We start from the raw sequence: 12932 nt of genomic DNA, 5'->3' as shown, positions 1-12932 counted from the left end.
TATTTTATTTTTGTGTTTGAAAGGGAGTTTACCTTGACATAGGTTTCTTACCCAGGAATCTCCGTGGCTGTTGCTCTGAAAAGCCGTTTTTGATAAGTTTGTCTTTGGACCCGAGAACAACTCATAGCTGAAACTTGTCACTCAGGAATTCTTCATGCACTTATTTCAAAATAGTGAAGAGTTAATGAATTTCTTTTTTACTGTAGTTATTTAAACATAGTAACAAAAGAGTTTTGCTATTTGGCTATAACTAGGTTTATGAACCAATTTGTGACCATATTACTGTGGTGCATAGAATATGAAGCATTAACATTTTTTCTTTTTTCACTTTTTTTTTTTAACCTGTCTCTACATTTTACAGTTTATTGCTGAATTTTGAGATCAGGTTTTGATAAATTTTTCCTTTTTCCTTTCCTTTTTTTTTTTTTTTAAAAGAAAAGAACTGTAGTTATGTTTCATTATTGGTATTGTGCAACCGATCTGAACAGCTCTTACTTCCTATAGAGCTGAAAATGCCCAGTGATGTTTTCTTTTTCATTGTAACTAGGTCCTGGAATATGTTTTGAAATGGCAAATCCATGTTTCAAAGTAAAATAGCTGTTGAAAGATACAGGCAAAGTTGAATCTTCTGTCTTCCTGGCAAAAATGGCATAAAAACTGAGTTACTAGCTCAAATTCCTGGGTTTCATGGAATTATGATTGAGGCACTACCCTGGTAGTGGCCATTTCAAGTTTTAATGATTGGTTATGAGACATGTGCTGGATATTGGGCGGTAAGTTGACACAGATGTATGTTGACCTGTTAAGCAGATAGCTTGCTTCGTAATGTAACATTTCATGACTTTATACGTCTTTTCTATATTACATCAACAGCATATCTTGAAATGGTTTAAAAAAATTGGTGTTGATATTACTAATTTTAAAATTGTTAAAAGACAAGACAGTAATATCAAATGTACTGTCAGGTTTGCCAAGATGCCAGATTTTTGGAGTAATTAGTGTTAATTTATGTAAAAAATATTTTTCCAATTGAAGTGCCAGTATTCAGTTTTTTCTTAAATCCAGGTTTTGTTAACAACATAGTTATTGATGAAATAATTTTATTAGTTTATTAAAACAAGCTTTGCAAGTTATTTTAGTATTTTTTGTTTTCTGCAAATGATTACTTGAAGTTAGCTTCATTGGTTCACATTGGCAAGGCTTAAGGACAGTCACGTATTATTGTTGCTTTTTGTTTATTTGGGGAAGTGTAGTGTGTTATTGAAATTGAATTAGAGACTCTTGATTTAGTATATTTATTGTTCTTGGATTATATGTAATATTGACAGAGACCTGTGAGAAACTTTGCATCAGTTACCTGTTGAGGTACAAGAAGTTACATGGGCCAGGGTAGGAGTTCTTTGTAACACTTGATTCTCTTCTACTAGGTGTCTTGAGTATTTTTATTTTCTATTCACCTGCTATATGCCCTTCTGTCACAATTGAAAATTCCTCTTAAGGTAAAGGTAACTAATTGGGCAGTGTTTCTCCTAAATCAACAGAGCAATACTTCAAATCATCTTCAATGACCCTAAACGAGAGGTTCACGTCGTATCAGAAAGCCACTGAAGAACATAGTGCCAGGCAAAAGAGCCCTGAGATACACAGGTATGTATGCTGGGCATGTGAAAGTGTTGTTTTGCTAGGAAGACGCTGTTAGACAAGTTCATGTTGAAGCTATAGATAAGATACATGAAGCTACATGGGTATCATGGCTCAAATGAAAGTTTGTAATTTACAATTTCTTTTTAATTTTCAGTTTATTTGGTTAAAACTGGTTGTTAGAACTTAAAATACTCTTATCACTTCCCAGTATGGAATTAAATAGTTAGCAATTTGTCTTTTGGGAGGGGGTTGGATGCCTAGAGTAAGTAAACTTTGAGTTTTATTCACTTCCAGTAAGTTTGTAAAATAAAAATACTTGGTGAGATAAAATTGTTCCTTGTGAAAAGATCATGAGTTTGAAGTCAGATATGTTCAATTCCTTGTTTTCACTTAATTGCATTGTGATAAAAACATTATTTAATTTCTGAATGTTTGTTTTCCATCTACAAATAAGAATAACAAATAAAATATCCTGTTTTGCAGGATGATGGTGACAGTTAGTATTAATTGTAAAGTATCTAATTCAGTGCTTAATACATAGTAGGTATGGTTTTGGTGGTCACTGCTGAAGAGGCACTGAGAAGACTCAACTGACAGTAGCTTAAGAAGGCAAGGAGAGGCACAGAGCAAAGCTAGAGACACTGAATGTGTAAAAAGATCGGAGAGCACCTAAGAACAAATAATCCTACTTGTGTATTCGTTGATACTGATGTACTATAATCACATGCTGATACTTACATGATAATATTCATTTTGATCAAAAAAGTTTTTTCTTTTTTGATGATTAAAGTAAGCTTGATATCTTAAAAGATCAGGCTTCATTTGTAGACAAATAATTGGAGGCATTTTAATTTATTTTTAATAAATTCATTTTTATTTCTTAATTATCTATTAGGAATTAGTTTAATAATCTTGCTATACTAAATTTAGTCAACTGGGAGAGAAACAACTGTCTCGTATTCCCTTTACAAAAATGGACAAATTTTAGGAATTTGTGGAATCATAAAATCAGTGTGACTACAAATAGACTTTATTTTACATTAAGGAGAATTGACATCTCTCCAAGTGCCCTGAGGAAGCATACCCGTTTAGCAGGGGAAGAGAGAGTTTTTAAAGAAGAAAATCAAAAGGTATGTTTTGAATGCACTTTTTCTTTTCCATGTTAACTTCTGGTTAGTTAATGATATTGTTCTAATAAGCAGTTTGTCTAGGCAAAATGTTTATAGACATCATCTATTTATAACTTGTAAATGTATTTTTTATATATATATGTATCTGTGGTAGTGTGTATCTAGTGTTTCTTCCTAGAAAAAAATTAAGCTCACCCTTTACTATATGTTAAACCTAGAGTAACTATTTTAAATGCTAATGAAAGGAAAAAAGTATTTCTAAGAAAAAGGCAAAGAATCAGTGAGTAGACAGGAAAATTATAACAGCAAAGATACACATTATATAAAGGTTTCTATTAGAGGTGAAATGGGTGATCCAGAATAAATATTCCTTCATTTATGTGTGCCTAAATTAATATCTTTAGGTTCTTCAAAGAGAGAACAAGAAGTAATCGCCATGCTACTGGGTGTTTTTGATCTGGACTAGGAAATAAGCATTCTAAAAACTGGTTTACAAATGAACACTTGCAATAAAAACTGTGTTACTATTGGAATATTTGTAGATTTGGGGGAAGAATGCTTTTAAACTTGAGAAAGGAGTCTGAATGACTGGTGTTGGGGTCGGGCGACTCTTAAGAATGGAATTCAGTCATTAAGGGGACTCTGTGTCATTGATAATTTGAAATTGATATTTTCTAGGTACATTAGTCTATATGACAGGCCATAACATTTCTAGTTGAAATGTGGAGCAAGGTTAAAAGGGAGCAACTGTCTGTTGTAATGAAAAGGTTAGGGACTTGGAACGGTATTACTTGGTTCCAATCGTGGCCATTACTGAGTACTATCTTGATAATAGGAATGTGATTAGCTTTTTGGATGTCGGTTTTCTAATAAGAAAAATGAGAATACATCTGTTTTGCAGAGTTGAATAACTGGGCTGTTATGATAACATTGGCACTTTAATACTAGAAGCTGTTACTAAGGGTTTTCATTTATAAGCTTTTTAATTAGGCATGCTGTTAATTTATTAAATAAGATATTTAGAGCTTAGAAAGTGGTTTCTTTGCATGGGGCACATTGATTTTGGTAAAGCAGATTCTGAGAAGTGAATGCTAATTTTGGCTTCTATTTTCAATATCTTGGGTTCAATGTTGGTTAATTTTGTTTTGCCCACAATTTAGTCTATTCTTATACTCTGACAGAGTGAGTGTCTTTCTTCTCTCTTCATTATTCAGACCAGATTTTGACCTAGAGGAGGGAAAATAGTGATAACTAATGGAAGGATAAGAGGAAAAGACATTGCTTTTTATCCTTTATCTTCCTATCTGAATGAACAATTAACATACATGTAATAGTGTGTAGTTTACATATATAGTTTGGTGTTTACAAAGTACTTCCATCTACACTGTTACCCATGGGCTTGGCAATAGCATATTACTAGGTGACTAGGAAGGTTTTTGCTCTTGATTAGATTTTTCTCATAACTGTGGGAGCAAATAGGTGAGTAGTTGGTACCATTTGGACATATACTTCCAGTTTTAGGAATGTTTATGAACATTGTAGCTAGACTTCCCAGAGTAAGTACTTCTTATTGTTGAATACTAGCAAGGATGTCCACATTGCTTAGCATCTTACTGATGTATAATTTTTCTTCATTCCTAGATGCCTCTTTCCATCTTCCTAAATTATATAGTATTTGAAAAAGCAATGGAACAAGAAGGAGGTGAATTGTGACCCAGTTAAACTAATGTCCGTTGCAATACCTGAATTGAGAAAGGGCAGTATATGGCCCAGATACTGAGTACAGGATTGGGAATCTTTCTGGCTTTGTTTCTACCCTTGTTCAACCTCAGTTGGTTTCATTAATCATATTATGTTTGCATGTTATGGAAAATACAGAATATTTAACTTTTAAAGTGATTTTTATTGGGTTGGTCAACTAATTTGGGAAGAACTTGGTGATAATGAGGCTTAAATAATGAGAACCATTTACTTTAGGATCCCTTAATTTTACTGTCAGATGGTTATACCCACAACTGAGTATAATCTCTATCATTGTTAAAGTATATAAAAAGCTGTTTCAAAAGATGAGAGCTAATTAACGAGGATGTACCGAGTGGAAAAATAATATCATTTTACTTTATGAAAGTTTATTATGGATTGCTTTGAACAGAAACCTATGACGTTTTGAAGACAATTAGCTTTTAATTACTTTTCCAGTCCCGTTGTACTTGTGTTCACAAGTGTTTAGTGAAAACAGCAAGTACGTTTTTAAACAAAAACTTAAGTATGGAAGTAGTATGTTATATTCATTCTTTTCTGCTACTAAAATGCCAGCTTAGAAACTGGCAAAAAAAAAAAAAAAGTTGGTATTTTATATATATATATATATTTCTTTTTTCTCCCCTATAGTTTCCCTGAAATCTGTATTTTATATCTGTCTTTTATAGGGAGATAAAAAATTAAGATGTGATTCTGCTGATCTTCGGCATGACATAGATCGTCGGAGAAAAGAAAGAAGTAAAGAACGGGGGGATTCCAAGGGCTCCAGGGAATCCAGTGGATCAAGAAAGCAGGAAAAAACTCCAAAAGATTACAAGGAATACAAATCTTACAAAGATGACAGGTAATTGTTAAAACTGTCGGAGTTAGGTTTTAGCTTCTAATTAGCCTTTAATAATTGTCAGCTTAATTGCTTTCAATTTTGACTGTGTAATCGAATGTTTAAATTTAAACAATTAAAATTATTTGTTTTACAGCAAAAATGTATTTGTCTTTTACACGGCTTATGGTGGATGAGGACAAAAACTTTGGAATAGCAAGCTAACACTGAAAAAAAAATGACAAATTAATGTGTCCTATTATCCAGGCTACATCAGGAGGTTGGACTTCAATGCAGTGCATTTCTAGAAACAGTTTGTGTAAGAACTTTGGTTCGTTATGCTTGATTCCGCACTTTTTCAACTCATAACACCCAGAGTACAAGAATTTTAAACTGATGTCTAGTGGTTTAACATGGGAGAGATGGGGGGGAGGAAGGACTAGTTTTTTTGAAATAGCAATGTGTATTAGGCTTTCAAAGTAATGTTTCCATGGATACTGTTAGAAGTGGTAAGAGTTATCGCAGGTATGACCTTTGTGGGTATTGCAGTAGAATCATGTATTGATCATGATAGAGTCAAGTAAATAATAGGAATACTAAGTATCATAGATAATCGTTTTTCTTGCTGTTCATTAGGTGAATGGTGGTAATTTTACTCGTGTTTTCTTAATTTATGATTAATTTTAATTTACTGGTATTTATAATGTCATATGCTTTTTATTTCAATAACGGAGTTATGGCCCAAACCTATCAACTGTTTTTACCCAGGGTTGTACAAACTGCAGTCATTTTGAAACATGGCCTTAAGGACATTCATACTTTCTCCTACTCTTCCCTTCCTTTCCTTTAAAAAAAAAAAAAAAAAAAGTTAAAAATGTTGAAGAACTGAACTTTATATTCTTGAAGTTTCCAGACTGCTAGTTTCTAACTGGCAGGTCATAGCATGTTTTCCAGTAGTGATATAAAACAAATATTGGAGGAGAATGGAAACAGACTATGGCAAAGTTGAACACCCAATCATTTTAGTTTCATGATAATTTTAATAGGGGATAGTTTCTTTGACTTGAAAAATATCCCTCTTATTGTAAGATACATCAGGGTCTTTCTTAATCTTTTTTAAAAATAGCACATTTTTCTTGTTTCTTTTATTTTTCAGTAAACATAAAAGTAGAGAGCAAGATCATTCTCGATCTTCATCCTCTTCAGCATCACCTTCTTCTCCTAGTTCTCGAGAAGAAAAGGAGAGTAAGAAGGAAAGAGAAGAAGAATTTAAAACTCACCATGAGCTGAAAGAATACTCAGGCTTTGCAGGAGTTAGCCGACCACGAGGAACCTTTGTAAGTAATAAAATTATTTTCTGTCTTTGACAGAACTTTACTTTAGAGCACTGTACATAAGGAAAGTAAAATATATGATGATTTAGTCATTGTTGTGTGAGTCATTACTCCTATAGTCTTTAAAATGGTATTTGATATATCTTCATTAAGAAATGCCATTTGGGAGAGTGAGGAGGAGCTGGAGCTGGGATGATAACCTCCTTTGTATAGAAAGTAAAAAATCCATGTTTTTGCCCGATTTTGAAAGTATGCCATTTTGAGATTTAGAAACATCTCTATAACTTAACTTTGGAATCAATAACTCTGCATAGTGCTTAGAGACCCAAGAGTCAAAGGAAGTTAATGATTTAGATCCATTTCTTTAATCACTTTTTTATTAATAAGAACATGTCTTGAAACAAAAAAAATCCGTTTGTATTAACAACTATTTTCATTTTTGCCTGTTCAAGTTCTTTTTTATATGTGTGTCAGTCATAGAAATTACATGACTTTTTATCCTTTCTAGTATATATATTATTATTCCCATGTTTCCATAAATTCTTACAATTGTAATTTTAATGACTTTATAGTAGTGCATCTTCTTGACTAATTTCTAGGTTCAGATTTCTGACTTGAGCTAGTATCCAGTTAGTTGTTAGTAGGGTTTATTAATTAGATCATTTGGGAAAGAGAAGAGCTTTGCCCATATGGTGATAGATGTGGTTAACACTTAGGACTCCTGTGTAATTCAAAGAAATTAGACACTCTTTTGGCTAGTAAAAGGGAAAAAAACCAACTTTTTCAAGTTTAAACTATTTAAAAATTTTAGTTCAGGCCGTGAAGAAAGTGCAGTGTTCTGACAACTTAGGTTGACTGTGCATTTCTTCTTAACCTATTTAGCTTTCAATAGGCAGAATTTTTTCCCTCCTCACTAGTATAAAATGACCACCCTTCCCATCCTCAGTGGCTGTGAAGTTGAGATTTAGGGAAGAAATTAGGGAATGTTTTTTGTTACTGCAGTAAAATTAGAGTTTGCATGTAACTTAATACCTTTTGATTTCATTACTAAACAACTTTGTTAATCAGTTTCGAATTAGAGGCAGAGGAAGAGCCAGAGGAGTTTTTGCTGGGACAAATACTGGTCCAAACAACTCAAATACTACTTTTCAAAAGAGACCGAAGGAAGAGGAATGGGATCCAGAATATACCCCAAAGAGCAAGAAGTACTTCTTGGTGGGTGTTAGAAATCTCTGTTTATTTGGTTTGCAATAATTTTCAAAGCATACTGGGTGAATACATTTGAGTACAGGCATCCACTACTATGAGAATATTTACTGTAATATAGGAAACTTTTAAAATAAATCATTACCCAGATGATTTGAAGTTTTGAACATGTGGGTCCCTTTAGTCCTGTTTATACCTTATTGATATTACCTATCGACTGGTCAGGGTAAAGTAAAAATATACCTGATTTGATAGTCACATTCAGAGAAAAACATTAAATTGTTTCATATCTGTCTATAAGACGGTAAAGTTGAGAAGGTAAATCATTAAGATTTCCCTTTCATCACTGCAGCTGTTTGTTTAATTGAAAGACAAGGAGAATTTTCCATAGTGCATGTAATTAAGGTTTTCAGGAGGCTGTTAACTTTTATTGGAGTAAAAGGAAGATTGAAAAATTACATTATGGGAAAATTGCTAGATATACATTAATTTGATGCTTCCTTGTGATGCTCTTCTTTCTGAAGTAGTTTGTAAGGGATGAAGCTAGAGGAGGTGGGTCCTGAAAGATTCTCTAAGTAATGATGGAAACTTGCGCTTTGGCACGCAAGAAGAAGGGTTTATCTTCCATTATAGAAACTTAAGGAAATACCAAAACTATTAACAGAATATTCATTTTTGTCATAGCTTTTCAGGGAAGTCATGTTTTAGAGATTATTTCTGAAGACTAGTTGTTTTGTTGAAGCAAGGAGGAAAATAGTGCTGAGTTTTTAGAAATGTGTCTTTCGTTTGACTTTTTACGAGTATATTTGAATAAAGCTGAATGTCCCAGCCATCTGCCAAGGTAGACTACTATATAGTTGTATTCTGAACTAGATCTATATTTTGGTTGAAGAATGGGCATTGTAGTCGTTTCAAAAATTAATTTCCATTTGCCTCTTTTTTGGAGTACTTTAATGACTTAAGAGTCTGGAAAAGTTAAATTTTTATAGAGTGCATTATGCATAATGTTTCCACAATTTATGCTCCTTTGAGGAGAAATTTATGCTTGACTTGACAATCTCTGGAAAGTGGAAGGTGTTTTATTCAGTTACAGAAAGTTTAAAAGATATTTCATTTTTAATATAGGAATTTATGAATTAATACACTGCTGTTTATGCTATGGATGGAAAGATACATAGGATTTCAATTCTTGGTGTAAGAGACTGATAATAGAGAACATTCTAAATACATATGGTAGATGTCCTCCCAAGGAAGGGTGGATTATTGCAAAGGAGATACTGATTAAGAGAGACTTTGTAGAGGAGTTTGGATTGAATCATAAGCTTAAAAGATGAGCAGGTGTGCTGTAAAAAAGCAGGAGTGAAACATCCTAATATAGAGAACTCCAGTACTCACATGGCTAAATGATTGTTATAAGTTTGGGAAAATTAAGAAGCAGGAGCCAAATTGTGGAAGACAATAATACTTGAGTAAATTTGGATGTTAAGCAGAGTTTGGAAAAACATGGCTGTGACAAACAGATGTGAGAAATAATTGAGTGTCTGAGCGACTAGTTTTGAAAAATGTTAAAGCCACATTTATGAAGGCTTATTCAGGGACCCTCTAGTTTGGTGTTGGTAGTGAGAAGAAAGGATATTGCAAGCACAGGGAATACAGAGGAAAGCAGCTCATTTGAGGTGAAGGTTAAGTTCTGTTACAGAAGCGCCCAAGACACAATAAGTGGAAATGTGCAGTGTAGGTAGTTGCTAATGCAGATCTAGAGAGAGAAAAATCTAGATGCCATCATAAAGTCACAAAACCACAGTAATATCACCCAGTCAGAAGAGAAGAGATTAAAAGGCCAACTTTTCAAAGGTGTGGGTGAGGAGCAAGTCTATAAAACTGCCAGACAGTAAAACAAGTGTAAAAGCACAGAAAGTTAAGGAAATGAGAGGTGAACAAGTTAAATAATTGTTTAACACTTAAAACATTTTACAAATATTTAATTTGGTGGCTCAGAGGGTAAAAGAAGCTGCCTGCAGTGCATGAGACCCAGGTTTGATCCCTGGGTTGGGAAGATTCCCTGGAGAAGGGAATGGCTACCCACTCAGTGTTCTTGACTGAAGAGTCCCATGGATGAAGGAGCCTGGTGGGCTACAGTCCATGGGGTTGTAAAGACACAACCGAGTGACCAACACTTTCACTTTGACTTTTCTATGACATTCTTTCTAGTATCATAGTTTTTGTCTTAAATTGGGACATAATTATTTTTGATTAGCGTGTAATTAGGCTTTAGTTACACTAATCAAGATGAGTGTTAACATTTTACATGTTGCTATTCTGTACTATATTTTAAAATCTTCATTTCTGTATAAGACATACATGTGCATTTGTCACAGGCTAATGCTCACTAGAAGTAAAATTAATGTCACATTTCTTATATATATAAATCAGTTCCCCAAATTAATTATTTTGGTTCTTAATTAATGAGCCATTGGAATGACAGCTTTGGTTTCTACATGTGTATTTAAATTTATGGATAGTCTGCAAAGGTATTTTTCAGTGATGAGAATAGAAATACAAAAATTTTTTTAAATTCAGAATGAAGTTGAAAGCTATAGATTCCTCTAGATTTTTTTTTTTTTCAGAATAATTAATAAGCATAGACATTCTGTCCATAGTAATGAAACATTTAATACTTAGTAATAATAATGGATAACATTTACTGAGCATTTTGCTTGGCACCATTCTAAGTGTTTTGAACTGAAAGTGAAAGTCGCTTATTTTCATGCTTGTAAAGTCATTTTGAGGTAGGACCGTTATTCAGTTTGTACAGATGAAAAACACAGGGGTAAAGAGATTGAGCAGCTTGACCAAAGGTGCGCAGCCAGAAGGAGTGGGGTTAGGATTTGAACCCATGCCTTGGGGTCCAAAGTTTCTTAACGGCATGTATCATTTTTCCTCTAGTACTTGGTAACAGTTACTGCATTCTTATCTGAAATTTCCCTTCTCTAAACTTTGAGTTATGCAAAGATAAGATAATGTTTTCAATAATAAATATTTCAGGAAAGATAGTAGTCTTTAGAACCTGAGAATCTGTAGAGGGATTTGAGAGTATTTGTAGAGTTGGAGCAAATGGGAAAGTACTGAAATGGGTTAAGTTCCCCGTGTTAATGTCATCTGAGGAAGAGAAAATTCCTTGTGGGGACAGAGATTTGCATTGGAACTTTAGTAAATTAACTCTTTTGAAACTTGATCATTCTGTAGAGAAGAGAAGACGATTCAGAAGGTTTTGATTCTAATATGGCCTCCTTTGTTAATTTTTTTTTTTGAACTGGAATTTTCCTTTAATAATTTTACTTATTTTTGACTATGCTGTGTTTTTGCTGCTGCTCATGCTTTTTCTCTAGTTGTGATGTTCAGACTTTCATTGCAGTGGCTTCTCTTGTTGCAGATCACGGGTTCTAGGGCCTGTGAGCTCAGATGTGGTTTCTGGGCTCTCGTGCACAGGCTTACTAGTTGTGACGCAGAGGCTTAGTTGGCCATGGCACTTGGGATCATCCTGGATCAGGGATTGAACCTGTGTCTCCTGCATTGGCAGGTGTATTCTTTGAGCCACCAGGGAAGGCCTCAGTTAACATGTTTTTGATTATATATTGTAAATATTTCATGTCCCCTTTATCTTCTGTAAAGTAGTTAATTTTAATTAGTCTACAGTAAGACTGAAATCTTGGATGTAAGAATTTGAGGATTAAGACTCAGTGTGCTTTAGGGACTTCCCTGGTGGTCCAATTGTTAAAAAGACTCCATGCCTCCACTGTAGAGGGCATGGGTTCCATCCCTGGTCGGGAATCAATATTCTGCATGCCACTTGTCCAAAAAAGAAAAAGAAAACTAGTATGCTTAGCATCAAAGTGTCACTTCGGTATTTGCTGGGATATCCTTTGAAAAACACAGTGTGATGATGTAGCTGTTGTTTAGTTTCAGATTATTGTGTAAGATGATTGTATATTTAAAAGTAATTGCTAGCCTAACTCTAGTGTCCAGCTTTGTTACTGCTTTTCCTGTTTTAGCTCTTGGCTACCTCATTTAGTAATCATTTACTGTTACCATGATTCCTGGGAAGCTTACTGTCAGGATGATGGGCATAAAGGGCATTGGAAAAGATTGGCCCTGTGGCTTTGGGCAAGTTACTCAGTTTCTCTGTGCCTCGATTTCTTTATTCCTAAAATGGAGTTAGTAACAGTATTTTACAGTTGTTGTGAGGATTAGGTGAGTGAGTGAGTATATAGAAAATGCTGAGGCCAATGCCTCATCCTTAGAAATAAGCACCATGTAAGCATTATCATCACCACCTTTGATTGAGTGCTTGCTTTTCAGACACTGGGCTGGGCACTTTTTACAAATCATTAGTGTTCCTTTAAGACTATCTTTGTTTTTTTAAAATGAGGAAGTAAAATTACCTCAGTTTCTGTTAAGATTTAAATCCATATCTCTGGCTTCAAAATCCATTTGCTTCTTCCTACAAATTCATGGAATACTGTGTAAACACCACAAACAAAAAGCATAAACTCTGTAGAGTTGTGCTGATAACAAAAAGGAGCCTGAAATTACGTCATTGTATGTACATATTATTTTGAGTGGCAGACTATTTTAAAATAGTCAATTTTGGGTTTACGGTTAAACCTTGACATACTGAAACAGTACATTTTTGATAGTTCCTAAGTTCATTTTTTGAAGTTTGCATACCTCTAGCTGGTCATCTTTCACTGTTTCGATAAAGCTAGATTTAATTAGAAAAGAAATTGGTGAGGGCTCTTTCACACTGTCTGTTAATTACATGTGTGAACTTTTTAAGTCATGTAGGAGGGTGAGCTGTATTATGTGAATATGCACAAAGGCACATCTTTGTTTTGAAAAGGTGCTTAGTTATGTATTATTTTTAAAAAGTTTAGTGAGTTTTAGACAGTTGGTCAGTATCAGAACTCTATAAGTTATGCAGCTATGTTTGTGTTATACCTGTTGTCTCATAAAGGGGCATCATTCCCATTTTTTGTA

The 12932-nt window shown here is 33.9% G+C and overlaps 1 protein-coding gene across 9 annotated transcripts in view; it reads left to right on the top strand.

Moving 5' to 3' along the window:
• BCLAF1 (BCL2 associated transcription factor 1) overlaps positions 1-12932 on the top strand; it is a 31709-nt gene that overhangs the window by 14618 nt on the left and 4159 nt on the right. For 4 of the 9 annotated variants that reach the window (XM_043888004.1, XM_043887999.1, XM_043888003.1 and 1 more), the window contains exons 7-11: positions 1542-1647; positions 2690-2774; positions 5204-5379; positions 6512-6692; positions 7758-7904. In XM_043888004.1, coding sequence (XP_043743939.1) covers positions 1542-1647; positions 2690-2774; positions 5204-5379; positions 6512-6692; positions 7758-7904 — 695 coding nt within the window. Of the gene's footprint in view, positions 1-1541; positions 1648-2689; positions 2775-5203; positions 5380-5512; positions 5585-6511; positions 6693-7757; positions 7905-12932 lie in introns of those variants that run through there. The other 5 variants (XM_043888006.1, XM_043888001.1, XM_043888005.1 and 2 more) reach the window with 2 other exon arrangements.

Source organism: Cervus elaphus, chromosome 26 (assembly GCF_910594005.1).
Source record: "Cervus elaphus chromosome 26, mCerEla1.1, whole genome shotgun sequence".
Lineage (NCBI taxonomy): Eukaryota > Metazoa > Chordata > Mammalia > Artiodactyla > Cervidae > Cervus > Cervus elaphus.
This window is presented reverse-complemented; position numbering and strand designations above follow the sequence as displayed.